The 17,538-nt window shown below is 47.1% G+C and overlaps 1 protein-coding gene across 1 annotated transcript in view; it reads right to left on the reverse strand.

Annotated features, from left to right (window-relative positions):
- URB1 (URB1 ribosome biogenesis homolog) overlaps positions 1–17,538 on the reverse strand; it is a 683,114-nt gene that overhangs the window by 320,535 nt on the left and 345,041 nt on the right. The window contains exon 22 of the mRNA XM_069204026.1: positions 11,969–12,824. Coding sequence (XP_069060127.1) covers positions 11,969–12,824 — 856 coding nt within the window. The remainder of the gene's footprint in view (positions 1–11,968; positions 12,825–17,538) is intronic.

Consider the following 17,538-nt stretch of genomic DNA (forward strand, 5'->3'; position numbering starts at 1 on the left):
AAATCCTCATTTTTTGCTTGTTATCAACGCTAGAACTTTTTCCATGTTCATACATTTGGCTGTGCAAGCCTAGAGGCCATTTTCTGTATTTGATATTTTTTGCTCCGCAGCCTGAAGCTGTGTGGCGTGTTTGTTGAGCTTGGCTGCCATGCTGTCCATTCTTGCATTAAGTGTGTTTATTTTCCCATCTATTGACTGGAGGCTCTGCTGCATGGCCAGGAGAGTAGCCTTCAGGGTCATGGTAGATTGGGGCTGCAGCTCCAGCTCGGCGTCTGATGGCTTCTATTTTTTGCGGTCTTGTCACACGTTTCGCTTCAAATGTAAGCTTGAAGTGTGGCCTGTCTGTCTTCCCCATTATGGCAGCAAAGATGAAAGCACTTGGAGACACCTCAGGCTAATACAGTTTCCCCAGTGCACCAGCACCTTGTTTGGTGATTCACTTAGCCACTGTCCGGCCCCGTTGGCGCCAAATCCACGAAAGGGTGCACGCGGCCCCCCCTCTATTTATTGTCTCCTGTCTGTGTCTGTGCCTTTTCACTTTCCTGCACGTTGTTAAATGCAGATCTTATCAATAGCGCTTTGTTATATCATCTCAAATTAAGCATGGAGGAAGCTTAATTGATCAGCACGTGGCAGTGCATGCATCCTTGTCTGTTCTTGTGTAAGGCCCCTGGCGCCCCAAGGTCACAGGGGCCACCCCACTCCCGGGAAGAGGAGGGGTGACTTTCTATGTGCCACAAGTGGGTAGCGGCAGCAGGAAATCCACCGCTCATCTGAGAGTGCCTCCCCACCCCTTAGTCCAGACCCAGTCCAGCAGACAAGACACCAGACGTGCAGCCTTTTGACCAGGCCGGCTCACTGTCCAATGTACTCCCGGTCACGGGCCAGCACACGGAAGCCTCAGTCATGGCTCGTCTGTGGCCCACAGGCCAGTCAGCCACACCACAAGGTCCTCCACCGCCAGTCACCGGCTCGCTACTAGTCGGCCGCATGTAGAGACCTCCACAGGCAGGTGCACCACAGACACCATCCAATGCCACTCATCACAGGTGGCCCGCGCCTCCAGGCCGTACCGCCGCAATCGCATCTGTCATGGTCTCTCGCCTACTCCTCCTCAGACCATGGGGGGGTCAGCGCAGCACCGGCCAGCATTCTTTCTCCTTGCACTTTCAATGGATCAGAGCCGCCATTTTGGTGTCTCGTGAGGTCTGGGCCACTGTGCCCAGCCCCGCGTTTCCCCTGCCCCCACAGTGGGAATCAGCCTCCCCAGCTCCACCTGTCAATCGCCACCGGGTCTCTCGATATTATGTTCCCATTCCGTGCAGTGGATGGCCTGCCTTAGGGTGGACAACTGACGGATATTAAGTCCTGGCCGGAAGAGCTGCACTAATGTGCGACCATTTTGCCATGGGCTCTCTAGCATCCCCCAGCCAGTCTAGAATATTTGCTGCCACAGGCAAAAATGTCAAATGCAGATCAAGCACTGCGTACATGCCACATGTGCCACTTCCAGTACCTTTGAAAAATAAAAGTTTCCAATCTGGGCCAAACCATGGAGTATCTGCTGTCCTCAGTGAACCCATGATTGTGACCCAAACTCCACATACATGCCACGAGGGTCAGACCTGCTACTTATTTTGATTTATTTATTTAAGACATAAGACCATGAGGTACAAAAAGAGTTAAAAACTTGATAAAAGTATTTGGAAAAGAAGTAAAACCCGAGGAAAAAAGGCTGTCAAAACATGGATCCCAACGCCTGTCGCCTGTGGAAAAACAAGGGATTAGTGGTACCTTTACGAAGCTGCAATGTTACTTGCAGCATTAATGTTTTAGCATATTTGTGGATAGTGTTTTAATGCCTAGCAGCAGAAGGGTAATTTTATGAATACCTTTTGGATCCAGCTTGCTGAGAGATACTTTTCCAGGCATAGAACCTACATAAAGTAGTGTGCTTTAGAAAGTGTCCAATCGCAGCGCATGGAGACTAGCGAGATAAAACCGCTTTACACAGAGAGGTTTGCACCTCTTAAAGTATGTAACCTATTCAGGTATTATTGTGATTTTTTTTCTTCTTTGAAGAATACAAATCTGTAGCAGACATTCCACAACCTAAGCTCAATCTGTTCTTATGACTGTTGATATCAGATAATTATTCACATAATTAATCCATCGCTGATGCTTGGGTAGATCTTGCCGAAATGATTCATCAAGAAAACACTCACAAAGCCTGATTAGGTATATGATGTTTCCTTTACTCTAGGGAACTGTGAAGTGCAATGTAAGATCCTTCAATTATTTCAGAAACATTTCTCAACATCTACAAGATGCTTGAGGTGAAACAAAGAAAATAGCGGTGATGTGCCAAGGGCACTGAGGAGTAGATACATTGTCCAATTTTGTTGGGGAATCAGACCATCAGACCCTGAGTTTCCCTAGTTTATTTTTTTATTTTTGACATGGGTACCAGTTCTTATGAAAGAGTTATCTACGGTTCCTATGGGCAATTTTAATTGAAATTATTTTTCCAGCCCCTCTCACATCCACTCATTACCTGCAATTGTTCTACAAAAGATCTCTGGCACTGAGCCCTCTAGTAGGGCCCATCAGGCATTGCAGTGTCGGTCTGATGAGGAGCATGGATGTTGATGAAGCAGGTCACCCATTGGTGAGTGAGGGCTATTGTTCCTGCAACACAAATGTGTTAGGGGACCACCCAGACTCCTACCTTAGCTGGTAGTACTGAGTCCACCTTCTTGGAACTGCATGTCTCTATTGAGTTAAACATGGTGGAATAAGCCTGGGGACCTCCAGGGGCTTGCTACTTGGCTAGTGCATAGCAGATTGTGATGCAGGGGGATTATCTACCTTGACAGAATTCTTTGTTGCATCACCTTGCCTTTCTTTGCACCAGATGTAGGAAAGGAGCCTCTTTCTAGCTTGGCTACCCCCACTTTTGGCCTGTTTGTCAGTGTGTTTGACTGTGTTCACTGGGATCCTGCTAACCAGGACCCCAGTGATTAGGCTCTCTCCACTAAATTTGGTTGTTGGTAACCTTTTCTTCCCACAATTGGTATACTGTTCCCCCCCATGTAAGTCCCTACTATATTGTACCTAGGTATCCAGGGCACTGGTGTTCCAGAGGATCCCTATGGGCTGTAGCAATTATTCTGCCACCCATAGGGAGCCCATGCAAAGGGTTCTGCAGACCTGCCATTGTAGCCTGCGTAAAACAGGTGCATGCACCCTTTTCCACTACAGGTCACTACACCAGGTGGGCAGGGTGCAGGTACCTGTGTGTGTGTGAGGGCACCCCTGCACTAGCAGAGGTGCCCCCACAAACTCCAGATTCATTTTCCTGGACTTTGTGTGTGCGAGGACGCCATTTTACGCGTGTACTGGACATAGGTCACTACCTATATCCAGCTACATAATGGTAACTCTGAACCTGGGCATGTTTGGGAACAAACATGTTGGAATCATACCCCAATACTGTTGCAAGTATTAGAAGTATAATTCTATGCACCCCGGAGGCTCCTTAGAAGACCCCCAGCACTGCTACCACCAGTCTTCTAGGGTTTTCTGGGCAGCCCGGCTGCTGCCACCCCTCAAACAGGTTTCTGCCCTCCTGCTGGTTAATCTGATCAATCCCAGGAAGGCAGAACATAGGATTTCCTTTTGGAGAGGGAGGTAACACCCTCTCCCTTTGGAAATAGGTGTGACTGGCTTGGGAGGGATAGCCTCCCAGCCACTGAGTTTGCTTTGAAGGGCATATTTGGTGCCCTCTGTGCATAAACCAGTCCACACCGGCTCAGGGACCCCCAGTTCCTGCTCTGGCATGAAACTAGACAATGGAAAGGGGAGTGATGACTCCCCTGTCCATCACCACCCTAGGGATGGTGCTCAGAGCTCCTCCAGAGGGTCCCTGGGTTCTGCCATCTTGATTCCAAGGTTGGCAGGGAACTCTGGGAGCATCTGAGTGGCCAGGCCAGGCAGATGACATCACAAGCACCCTCTGATAGGTAGTTACCTGGTTAGGTGACCAAGCCCCCTCTTTGGCCTATATATGGTCTTTCTCTTGGGTGGGTCCTCAGATTCAGCTTGCAAGACTCCAGCAGGACTCCTCTGCAACCTCCACTTCCGACTTCTAGCAACAGGAACTGCGTCTGACCCTTCAGGAACAAACATTGCTGCTAACTTGGAAGAAGACTCTTCTGCAACTTGGTTTCTCCGGCTCTTGCCAGCTTTGCAACATTTCCCCGGCCGTGCATCCTCAGAAGACTGCAACTTTTCAGTCTGCACAAGGAGAAGAAGAAATCTCCCTTGGGCCGAAGGCATCACTCCCCTGCAACGACGACTAGCTGCGTGGGTCTCCCCTCCTCCTGAGGGGCTTGGACCCTGCATCATGGGTGGTGGTCCGGAGTGCTAACCTTGGTTCTTTGTACCAGCTGTTGAACTTTGCACATTGCACTTTGTACCAGCTGCTGCACTGTGGTGGTGGTAAGTCCTTTCCACTCCAAGCAAGACAGTACCCCAGTGCACCGCATCCTTTGCAGCTGCCAAGGCTTGTTTGCTTCACCTCCAAGGGGAACTTCAGGCGACGTGTAGCTCCAGCCCCCAGCACTCCCTCCTGCAAGTCCTGGGCCTCTGCGTGGTCCTCCTGCGATGTGGGAGCATCTTCTGTGGTGCTGCCTGGGCTGCTTCAGAAACTTCTGTGTCCCTGTCCTGTGTGACACCTGTGGGTGCTGTCTCTGCTCCTGTAGGCCTTCTGCAACACGGAGGGTCCCCTGTGACTCCACCTCCTGGACAGAGTCATCCCTCAATCGTGCTGGTCCCGGGAGCACCTCTTTTCCTCCAACTGTAAGTTTGCCTTTGCCAAGGCTTGTTGGTGGAAATCCTTTGCCGACACCCATCTGCAATCCAGCTTCCAGTGTGGGTCATCTTTTGCACTCATCAGGAACTCTTCTCAGGCTTCTGGGCTGCAGCTGACCTGTCTTCCTTCTCGTCGACCAACTCCAATAAGTACCTCTGGGTGGGTAATATCTCCTACTCCTACTGGACATCAAAGACACTTCCGGACTTGGTCCCTTCTCTCCACAGGTCTCCATCTTCAGTAATCCACTGCTGGTTTCTTGCAGTCTATTCTGGGTGTCTTCTTTTATTCCTCTGGGGAAGGTTGGGGGAAATCCAGTGTTTTACTCCTCCTTTTTGGTCACTGGGGGGGTACTGTATTACCTATGTGGTTTCCTAACACTCCCAGCTCCCCACTACATGATTTACTTACCTAAGTGGGGGCCCTGTGTTCGCATTCCACTTCCTTAGTATATGGTTTGGGCTCTCCCTACGGCCAACATTGTTTATTGCTATTTTACACTGTTTTCTAACCTTTTTATGCCACTTACTGTGCATTAGTGTGTTTATTTTTGTACAAACAAGTGTTTTCTTTCTTGTGTGTAAGTACTGGGTGACTGTAGTGGTATTGCATGAGCTTTGCATGTCTCCTAGGTAAGCCTTGGTTGCTCCTCCACACCTACCTTTAGAGAGCCTGGCTTCTAGACACTGCCTACACTTCACTAAGAGGGCATACCTGGTCCTGGTATAAGGTGTATGTACCATAGGTACCCACCACACACCTCCAAAAAATGGTAGCGACCACAGCCATCACACCTACGTGATAACCCGAAAATCTGAAGTAAGGCCTAATGGGAGCATAAACAGAAAATGTTCTGGCCCGCCTTGAAACATAGGTAACACCTATGGGACTGCAGGGCAGGCATAAGGAAATTGCATTCGGCATTTCCAAAGACAACATCCAATCTCCTGGTTCCAGAGCTGACAGTATCTGGATCACAGTAACCATTTTGGACCTGTCCTTCATCCGAAAGATGTTTAATGGGCAGAGGTCCAAAATAGGTCTAATACCATCATCCTTCGGGTGAGGAAGTTGGGGTGGTATGTGGGGGGCACCTATGGTGTTATCACCTTATACCAGGTCCAGGTATCCCCTATTAGTGAGGTTTAGTCATTGTCTAATTAGCCAGGGCTTTCTAGAGGTAGCTGTGGATGAGCAGCCAAGATTTATTTAGGAGACATGCAAAGATTATGCAATACCACTGTAGTCACACAGCACTTACACACATGAAAGAACCACAGAGTGTTACAAAAATAAAGGTACATTATTATGGTAACACAAATAACAAAATACTGTATAGGGAAAACCCCAACTGGAGGTATGTAAACACACTATTATGTACAGATTAGGAGTCAGTGATTAGCATAAAAGGAAATAGAAAACAGTAAAAACAATAGCAAGTCCTGAAGGCCCAAGGGGGGGGACCCCCACATGTATTAAGTAAGTGGAATGCTAAGATCGGGCCCACCCACCCAAGGAAATGGAATCGGTAGAGGGGAGCTGGAAGAAATAGGAACCCCAAAAGGTAAGTACCAGAGTGACTCCCTGCCACCAGGAGAAAAGAGATGAGTATCTGGTTCTCCCTAAGCCTACCAAAAGGACTTCAGAAGAGGATTTTGCAAGACCCAGACAAGACTGCAAGATCCCAAAGGTGGATCCTGGTAGAAGAAGACCTGTAAAGGAAGGAGACCAAGTCCAATTCGCGTTGAAGTGTCTGGTTGTGACAGGAGCCACTTACCCACCCATCTGTGGATGCAGGACCAGGTCGGTCGAGGGTGGACGAGGACGGGCAGCAGTGCAGCACTGGATCAGCAGCAGCAGAAGAGTTCCTGCAGTGATGCAGCCTATGTCCCACGTCAGAAAGAGAGTTGCAGTCGGTCAGTGGTGTTGAAAAAAAACAACAAGCCTTGGCAAAGGTAAGTGTTGTGGATGAAGAGATGCAGGGCTGCCGGGGACCAGCAAGGTACCGGGGGACTCAACCCACTGATGAGTCCTGAGTGACCCTCAGCAGTGAGGCGAGTCGCACGAAGAGGAGGAAGCCCCCCACAGGTGATCCACAGGCGGCAAGCACAAGAGTCGCGGTTAGGCCCACACAGCACACCTATAAAGGAGTCCCAGGTCGCAGAAGAAGCACGCAGAGGGCTGTGCGTCGCAGAGACGAGTGCTAGGGGCTGGGGCGACATTGAGCCCGAAGATCCCTTTGAGCAGATGCAAACAAGCCTCGGTAGCTGCAAGAGGTGCGGTGCACGGGCGTACTGTCCAGCGTGGAGAGGCAAGGGCTTACTGTCACCCAAGTTGGACAGCTGGTAGAAAGGACCAAGGGGACCACTCCAGACTACCACCTGTGATGCAGGGTCCACGCAGCTCTGGAGGAGCAGAGATCTACGCAACCGGTCATCATTACAGATGGTGCCTGTGGATGCAAGAAAATTACTCCTTCACTCCAAGGTAGATTCCTTCTTGATTCTTGTGACTGAAGATTTGTCCCCCTCAGAGGATGCACAGCCGGGGAAATGTTGCAGTTGCTGGAACGACCTGGATAAACAATGTTGCAGAGACTGTTGGTTCCTGGAGGGTACAGTTGCAGTTCCAGTGGCCAGAAGGTAAAGTAAACGATGCAGAGGAATCCTGCTGGAATCTTGCTCGGCAACTCCGAGGACCCACCTAAGAGGAAGACCATATATAGCCCAGGAAGGGGGACTGGTCACCTAGCAGGTTGACCACCTATCAGGAGGGGGATGTGATGTCACTTGCCTGTCCTGGCCACTCAGATGCCCCCAGAGGCCTCTGCCCACCTTAAATTCAAGATGGCAGAATCAAGTGGCCACTCAGAGGAGCTCTGGGCACCTCCCTTGCGTGGTGATGGAGAGGGGAGTAGTGACTCTCCTTTACATTGTCCAGTTTCGTGCCAGAGCAGAGACCAGGGGTCCCAGGGCTGGTGCAAACCAGTTTATGTAAGGAGGGGACCAAATGTGCATTACCCCTCCCAAGCCACATAATACCTATTTCCAAGGGAGGGGGTGTTGCCTCCCTCTCCCACAGGAAATCCTTTGTTCTGCTTTCCTCTGCCTGAGCTGGTCAAGCAGCAGGGGGCAGAAACCTGTCTGAGGGGTGGCAGCAGCATGGGTTGCCTGGAAAACCCCAGAAGACTAGTAGAAGAAATGCTAGGGGACCTCTAAGGAGCCCCCAGAGTGCATGGAATCATACAACCAATACTGGCAACGGTATTGGGGTATGATTCTGACATGTTTGATACCAAACATACCCAGGTTCAGAGTTACCATTATGTAGCTGGACACAGTACACTTGTCCAGTACATGGGAAAAATGGTATCCACACACTTACAAAGACGAATAAAACGGAGCTGGAGTTCATAGCGGTACCTCTGCTCATGCAGGGGTGCCCTCACACACAGGTACTTGCACCCTGCCCTCCGGGATAGGAGAGCCTACCATACGGGTGACTTACAGTGACCTGAAGTGAAAGGATGCATGCACCTTTTCATGCAGGCTGCAATGGCAGGCCTGCAGACACAATTTAAAGGGGGTCCCATTGGTGGCACAGTGTATGCTGCAGCCCATGGGGAACCCCTTGTGTCCCAATGTCCTGAGTACCCAGGTACCATATACTAGGGACTTATATGTGGGCAACAGGATGCCAAATGTGGGTCGTGTGAAGTCCCAAGCAACCAAATTGAGAGGGATAGAGCAAAACCACTGGGGCCCTAGTTAGCAGGATCCCAGTGAACACAGTCAAAACATACAGACATCCAGCAAAAAGTGGGGGTATCCATGCCAAAAAGAAGGCACTTTCCTACAGAAGTAACTTGAATAATACCCTTTTCCAGTTATGGTACCCACTCTTTGGCACCCTTGGACAAAAAAAGGTGGGTGTTCTGCATGAGGATTGCAGAATGTTCTCCTGAAATGTGTCCCCGTGTGGGCGAGGGTGAGGTGAGGAGGAGCTCAAAGGCAGGGTGTAGCCTTGTAGCACAATCTGTAACACACATCTGCCTGGCGTGATGATTCTTAAGCCAGGGAATAAATATTATATCCTCCCTCCTCCAGGCCAGAGAGGAACCTGTGAGGGCAAACTTGAGTGGTTGGAGTTAGCTGATGCAGCATGTGAAGAAGACATGGATGATTGCTGTCCCTACTAGTTGGAATGGTCTCTGCCAGTTCCATCGCATGTGGTACAGGTTGCTGGTACTGGACTTGTCTATAAGCTAGCAGTCTATAAAAGCCTCTGAATTTTCTGTATTGTTGGGGAATTGTTTAGCTGCTGTCAATAGCTCAAAAGACCATGCTGTGCCATGATTGTTCTTGAATCATGCAAGCAGTGAATCAGCATTTTCTCTAAGCTACCTGGAGCTGTTAAAGAGCATGTCCATTAAGGTTGCTTGCACATCTTCGGAAAAGCAATTTAATCGCATCCAGACTTGGTATCTGAGTACGACAATGATGACAAAATCTCTGTTGATCCAGTCTGCAGTGTACAGTCTACCTCAGAGCACATACTTGCCCACATACTGGCCATCATGTATTGGTTGGAGTGAAAGGGGCCCGGAGGCCCTCCAGGACTGTAGGCAAGATGTCACTGGCAATGTACTATTGTGCAAGGGTGTACCTCTCCAGAAGACAAACTGTTAATGGGTCTGAAGGCCAAACTTGGCCGCAGAAGACATTCTCTTTCCAAAAGGGATGAATTCTTTTTGACTCACTATCCAGATGGTTTGTCAGAAAGGAATTTGGACTAACCTTGCTTATTGAGGCTTGAGCAATCAGGCTCTCAGTTGTAGGGTGTTTGATGAGGAAGTCCAGGTTAATTGGAGCGGTCTAGCCACAGATCGACATACTGAGCATGGCTTACACCATTTAGCCAGAAAAGCATCGGTAATGGCTTCAATAAACGGCAGTGATGGCTCTGAGGAAGCTGGGAGACTCTTAGTCAATACATTTACTTTTGTTTATATAGTTGCCAACTTGCAACTCTAGTGCCTCAGCTGCTCTTCTAACCACCACTGTGAATATAGTACTTTCTTCAGTTGGTAGCCCACGTGGTGAGAATAGCTTTGTTTCAGTTGGTGTGTCTAGGCCAGTGTGTAGGCCAACATACAATGAATAATCTCTGTACTGAGGAAGGAGGGCTCTCTCCCCTTCCTCATTATCAGTGTCCTGAAGTACACAGGCTGTTTACTGCACAGTATCTAAATCAGAGCCAAAAATAATGTGAATTCTCTGTTGGCTTCGTCAGAGGAACTGGATTTAAATTCAGTGCGCTTTTGTAATTTCATAATGAAGTATAGGCCTAGATCATGCTGACATCGGTTCTGGGTCATTGACTGGTGCTGGTGGAGTCGGTGTCAGCACTGACGGAACCAGGGTAGACCTTGGTGATTAAGTGGAAGTCAGCGACAGGATTGGGACAGGTCTGGGAGCAGACTCCGCGGAGCAGAAGGTGCCCACAATGGCCCCGCAGGAGAAAGCAAGACTGGAGACCTTTGCGACTCCATGGGCCCCAGAGGGAGCAGGACTCGCTCCAAAAATCTGCAGCATGGATTCTCAGAAAGTTGCTGTTTGCTGTGGGGTTGACGACGGCCTAAGGAATTTTAAGCATGCCTGGACCAATAGTGGGATTGATGCAGATTCATGGGACATGGAAGATGAGTGACACATTTGTGTCTTTTCACTAGACTTCAAGTGGCGGGATGAGGTCAAGTCCTTTGTAGGTTTTCATCTATTTCTGTTTAGAATTTGACTTGAACTTAACAAAAGACTACAAACAGGAAGTGGACTTTTCGCGGGAGCCACCTTGGGACTTCATGGTAACTTGCAGTCAAGATCAGTGCTTCGCTTGTGACCTTTTATGTTTGGTGATGCAGAATTTTGTTTCCAGGTCTCGAATTGCCTTTGGGTGCCTAAGAGCAAATTTGCATTAAACTTAAGAGTTGTGACCCGAGCCCAAGCATCACCAGCATGCCTTATGCAGGTGCCTGACTTACATCTGTGTCCTGCAGTCTTTGCATGGCTTGGATCCTGTAATTTTGGCTGGAGACACAGTTCCCTCTCACACTGTAAAAAGTTCTTCTGAGTTGTTGAAAAAACAAAGAAGTTGGGAGCGAAGCTCAGGATTCATGTCAAAGAGCGTGAAAAGAAAGAAACTGACATCAGTGTGCAATGGTGGGGCTTATATAGGGCTCCACTGCTTCTATATGCATTGCTTTCAAACTCAATCAAATATCTAAAAAAATGTATGAACAAATATGAAGATAAATGTGAAGACCAATAGCATTCACAAACACAAAACAACCAAATGTCTAGGTAATGAAACACATGCTGTGGCCTGAATACCACATGGTTCCTCTCTGTCGATCACTAATACTGCTATTTATGCACTACCACTATTCAAATGTATTGAGCACTGCTTTCATATTTGCATATTCTTGCACTCTATTATAGCAATAAAATCAATATAGTTTGGGGGAAGAAAACAAACAGCTCTGCTCTGTAATTATGGGGAGATAACGAACTCTCCGCAGACCCACATGGGGCCATCTACCAGCAAGCGTGAGCATTGATAAATAATTCTCCAGAAGCAATTTGGTGCCTGAGGATATTCTTAAGTTGAGGAAACAAAGTTAAAAGCGTCCATCAGAAATATAATTTCACTGCAGTTGCTTGATAAAGAAAAAAACTACAAAGGTTGGACAAAGCAACAGGCACGTTCCTGTCATGGATACACATGGGCAGAACTGCAATGTCTGTCGATCAACACTGCAATTTAAAAACAAAACTAATTAGATGTTGCTATTTTATTGGGCCAAAATTGGACGGGAATGAAAGAAAAAAAAACAACAAAAAAAAACACACTTCTAGGTCCAGTGTGATTTTTCTAAAATGACTAATCAAGTTCGGGTTTCATATTAATTCATATTGATGGGCTACATTTGTAGGGATGTTGGCTTGAACCTGGAACCCGAACACAAAATAACTCCATATGATATCAATGACAAGATTATGTAGGTTTTAGTTACGAAATAAATTAAAATCCAGTTACCTTGTAATGGTCGGGAAAAATTGTACTGGTCTTTGCATAGCAGGTAAACATCAATCAGAGGGATATAGGCATCCATGTATTTCCTCAAGTGTTTAACTTGTCCAGTTTTCAAACACCAAAGCTCAAACTGGAAGAGGTGAGTTCTGCTGTGGTGCACCAGCAACGCTCCAATGGAAACGCAGGTTTCAGTCATCTGACCCAAGCAGTACACGAGAACATCCACTGAAACTGCATGCGTAAATACTGGTTCTGTCTGCAAGGCATACAAAAGAACCTTTGCCAGTTCCTCACTGGAAGATGTGGACAGCAAAATTCCCAATCCTTTAATATGTTCTGTTGATATTACCATCTCTCTTTTTGTTGGCTGCCTTCGGTTGCTTTCTGTGAGTAACTGCACCAGAGCCTCTCCATAAAAACTTAAACGCTTTTCTTTAGTGGTCTCATTCTTGGACCTCTCGATAGTAAGGCAATCTTCTGGAAGTTGTAGCATAGCCAGAGTCACATCTTTTAGCATGGGTGTGTCAAGATACTGATATACATCTTGTAGACACATCAGTGGCTGAGACATTTTGTCAGGCATTTTGCTGCAGTCAGTTAGTCTACTCTTAAGTTCTTTTAAGATGCACTGGGTGACAACATGAAAGTATTTGGATAATATGTCAAGACAATTGATGTTTTCCAGCATCGGGGCACTTAGCTTCAGCAAGTTAATGATACCACTGTTAATATGACCTGAGAGGAGCTTTACAGTGACAGGGTTCAAATTGTGCTGAGGAAGAGTCTGGTGTTCTAAAGCCAGGAACCAGTTGTCCAACACAGGATGCTTCAAAATTGCTGTGAGTATATCTTGCAATACCTGCAAAGCATAAGGGAAAAAAAGAAAATAAGCCAGGTAGGTAGCAATGAGTATTTTAATCATAACCTCTAACACTGAAAACTAGTTGGTTTTCAAGAAGAACGTCAGACATTTCAAACCAGCATTGGCAAAGGCAGTGTTTTTTACTACGTAAACCAGGGGAGCAGGTAGCAAATGGACAAGAAAGCCAGCCAATCATGGACACAAGGCAGATCAAGAAACCACTCTACATCTATGTTATAGCACTGGTTATAATGCTGCATTATCAAATGACAAAATACTGCTTATTTTATGACCTTGTAGGATTGTCTACACATCTATATATTGAGTCACCAGTCGTAGAGATGGAGGGAATGAGGGCTTGGTGTAATGGATACAAGGCCACAGAGTAAAGACCATCTGTAATTATCAAGTTTGGTTCCCAGTCCTTCCCAGCCATCAACCGGGCGATTCCGGTAGAATAAATAAATTACTATGTCTATAATCTAGAATAAACCTAAACTGTAATAAGCAAACATAGAAATGTAACAAAATGATCCGAGTTCCATGAGAAGACTAGACTAAACACATGCATGGGCACCTTAATGTATGCAGAGCAAAGAAAGCTTCTTAATTGCCTCAACGCTAGAATAATGCTACGCTTTAATAATCAAAACCATCACATATAAGGAATGCTGTTGCATTCTGTGACCAGTTTGCCCATCGTACTAAATTATTCCCAATACAACCACCGTCACACTGGTATTGTGGATTCCTATAGGTTCCGTGTTATTATAACTAATACTATATTATGTTTACTATTGGTATTACTAGTGCTATTACTGCTACCATACGGTTACTGTGTTATTGATTTCACAAATATTGGCAGGATCGTGACAACTTTTCGTAATGATGTTACTACAATTAATACTACTATGTTTGCATGCATCTATATATGTATGTGGTATTTCCATAGCGTGAACCTAGTCAAAAGGCAACAGAGAGCTGTACAGGATCAAAGACAAGCATAAAGTTAATGAGTGATAGGAGTGGTAGCTGGTTTGTGGACCATTAGTGCATCACGATGTGGAGTTCTTTAAAGAGGTCCATCTTAGACTTTCTCCTAACTCGGAGCAGCAATGAGGTTCTTCTGATGGAAGTTGGTATGTTGTTCCAGGGAGTATAGATTAGAAAGGCCTGCTGCCTTGTTTTTAAAAACATTTTTTTACACTTCTTACTTTGTAGTCTGATGATGTCCTGACTGTTGGAGTGCCAAGAACAACCAGAGGTGGTGCATAGGTCTGTAAGCTTTTTAAATGGCTGGTTTTGAACATAGTGCGAGTCAGCAAGGAGAGCCAATGTAATTACTTCAGGATGGTGGTGATGCGACCATCACTCCCAACCACGGTGTTAACAATATCTAGATGAGAGAACTAAGGGCCAGATGTATGAACATTTTTTGCACTCGCAAACGGTGCGAATCGCAAAACTCGGCCGTTTGCGAGTGCAAAAAAGTGGTCTGTGATGCATGAAAGGCATTCACAGACCACAAATAAGAAATCGCAAAATCCAACTCGCAAGGTGATGCTGCAAAAAATTGCAAACATTTTTGCAGAGTGGCATTTTGCACATGCAAAATACCATGGAATGAAACCAGGTGGTAACCTGGTGCAAAATTTAAAAATGCATTTTTAAATTGAACATCTAAAGCACACATGCCCTTTTGGCATGTCTGCACCCTGGGCATTTGCATTTCCAAAATTGCGATTTCTGGTTCAGAAGAACGAGTTACTTACCTTCGGTAACGACTTTTCTGGTGGATACATTAGCTACCTGTGGATTCCTCACCTCATGAATACTCCCATGGCGCCAGCATTCGACGGAAATCTTCTTACTAGTCTCTGCACGTCGACGAGGACGTCACTGTCTCGCACGCGACGCCGTCTGACGTCATACAGGCAATAAGAGGTCCTCGACGACGTGCAGACGTCAGTACCAATCATTTTTTACGTGCATGAGAACAACCAGGCAATGCAATGAAAGAGCAAGGCAACATCCATTATATTGTAAAAATACACCACATTGTATGAATAACTGTAAATCTTTTTATGTACATATATATATATTTATATAAAACTCTCTCTTTTAAAATATATACACACACCAAGTATATACATAAAGATATATACACATATACATATATATATATATATAAATATATTATATATACATCTATTGCACCCTCAAAGACCAAGAGGAGCGCACTCAAGGATTACTTGGCAAGACCATAAAGGCAACGGGGAGGCGGGTGGGACCGTGAGGAATCCACAGGTAGCTAATGTATCCACCAGAAAAGTCGTTACCGAAGGTAAGTAACTCGTTCTTCTGATGGATACAACTACCTGTGGATTCCTCACCTCATGAATAGAGTCCCAAAGCAGTACCACGCCCGGCGGTGGGTGCCTAAATGGTCAAACCAAGAAATCCTGCAGCACTGACCGTGCAAAATGGCCGTCCCTTCTAACCTCAGAATCTAAACAGTAATGTTTTGCAAAAGTGTGAAGGGACGCCCAAGTTGCGGCCTTGCAGATGTCGACCACAGGAACACCTCTGGCTAAGGCCGAAGTGGCCGACTTAGCTCTGGTGGAATGAGCTCTAATGCCCTCAGGAGGATCCTTCTTTGCCAAAGAGTAACATATTTTAATGCAAAGAACAACCCACCTGGATAGTGTTCTCTTGTGGACTGCCTTTCCTCTCCTCTTGCCCACGTATCCAATAAACAGCTGATCCTCCAGCCTGAAATCCCTTGTTCTATCGATAAAGAAGCTCAACGCTCTCTTTGGGTCCAGACGGTGCAGTCTTTCTTCCTCTTTGGAAGGATGAGGCGGAGGATAGAACGTGGACAAAGTAATTGCCTGAGCCAAATGGAAGGGTGAAACAACCTTCGGGAGGAAAGCAGCCTTGGTCCTCAACACCACCTTATCCCCATAAAAAGTTGTATAAGGGGGTTTTACTGATAAGGCCTGCAACTCACTCACTCTCCTTGCTGATGTTATAGCTATCAGGAAGACTGTTTTTAAAACCAAATACCTCAAGGGGCAAGAATGCATAGGTTCAAAAGGGGACCCCATAAGGAAAGTCAGGACTAAGGACAAATCCCATTGCGGCATAACGAATGGCTTTGGAGGATATTGATTTAGAAGACCTTTCAAGAATCTGATAACAATAGGGGATTTAAATAAAGATGGTTGGTCTGGAAGACATATGAAGGCTGACAAGGCCGATAAATAACCTTTAATGGTAGCCACTGCACAACCTTTCTGCGCCAGAGATAGAGCAAAAGACAAAACGTCCGATAGATGAGCATGTAAAGGATCAATCTGCCTCTCTCCACACCACGCAACAAATTTAGACCACCTATTAGCGTAGATAGATTTAGTGGAGTGTCGCCTGGCCGCTAATATAACATCCACTACCTCAGGCGGGAGAGAGAAGGAACTCAGGTTGCCCCGTTCAATCTCCAGGCATGTAGGTGCAGACTCTGGAGGTTGGGGTGTAGAACCTGCCCCTGCGACTGTGAGAGGAGGTCTGCCCTGAAAGGGAGACGGAGCGGCGGGCACGTTGAGAGTTGGAGAAGGTCGGAGTACCACACCCTCCTTGGCCAATCCGGAGCTATTAAGATTACTAGAACCCGGTCTTGGCGAATCTTCCTCAATACTCGAGGAATCAAGGGTATGGGAGGAAACGCGTAAAGCAACTGGCCGCACCAGGTCATTTGAAACGCGTCCCCCAACGCTTCCTGCATCGGATACTGAAGGCTGCAGAACAACGGACAATGCGCGTTCTCTCGAGTGGCGAACAGATCTACCCGAGGAAACCCCCACTTCTGGAAGATTAAACGGACTTGATCTGGATGGAGACGCCACTCGTGGTCTGCCGAGAAGTGGCGACTGAGACTGTCCGCACGCACGTTCAAAACTCCGGCCAGATGGTTTGCTATCAAGCAAATCCGATGGTCCTTTGCCCAGGACCATAGTCGAAGAGCTTCTCTGCAGAGAAGGTACGACCCCACTCCTCCCTGCTTGTTTATGTACCACATCGTGGTAGTATTGTCCGTTAGGACCTGTACCGACTGACCACGAAGGGAAGGGAGGAAGGCCTTGAGAGCCAGACGTACAGCCCGTAACTCTAACAGATTGATGTGAAACATCTGTTCCTCTGGAGACCAAAGACCTTTGATCTCCAGATCCCCCAGATGAGCTCCCCACCCTAGAGTGGAAGCATCCGTTATGACTGTGGCCACTGGTGGCAACTGCTGGAACGGCTTTCCTTGTGAAAGATTGTTGCTTGCAATCCACCACTTCAAATCCACAGCAGCATCTCTGGAGATCTTGACAGTACCCTCTAGATCCCCTCTGTGTTGAGACCACTGCCTTCGGAGGCACCACTGAAGAGCCCTCATGTGCCAGCGAGCATGCGTGACCAACAGAATGCAGGAGGCAAAAAGACCGAGCAGACGAAGGACCTTGAGGACTGGAACTACCGCTCCATTTCGAAACATTGGAACCAAATCCTGAATATCTTGAATCCGCTGAGGCGGATGAAAGGCCCGACCCAATGTTGTATCCAGTACTGCCCCTATGAACAGGAGGCGCTGAGAGGGCTCTAGGTGAGATTTGGGCTCGTTCACCGAAAAGCCCAGGTCGAACAACAACTGGGTTGTTGACTGCAGATG

This window comes from Pleurodeles waltl, chromosome 8 (assembly GCF_031143425.1).
Source record: "Pleurodeles waltl isolate 20211129_DDA chromosome 8, aPleWal1.hap1.20221129, whole genome shotgun sequence".
Taxonomy (NCBI): Eukaryota; Metazoa; Chordata; class Amphibia; order Caudata; family Salamandridae; genus Pleurodeles; species Pleurodeles waltl.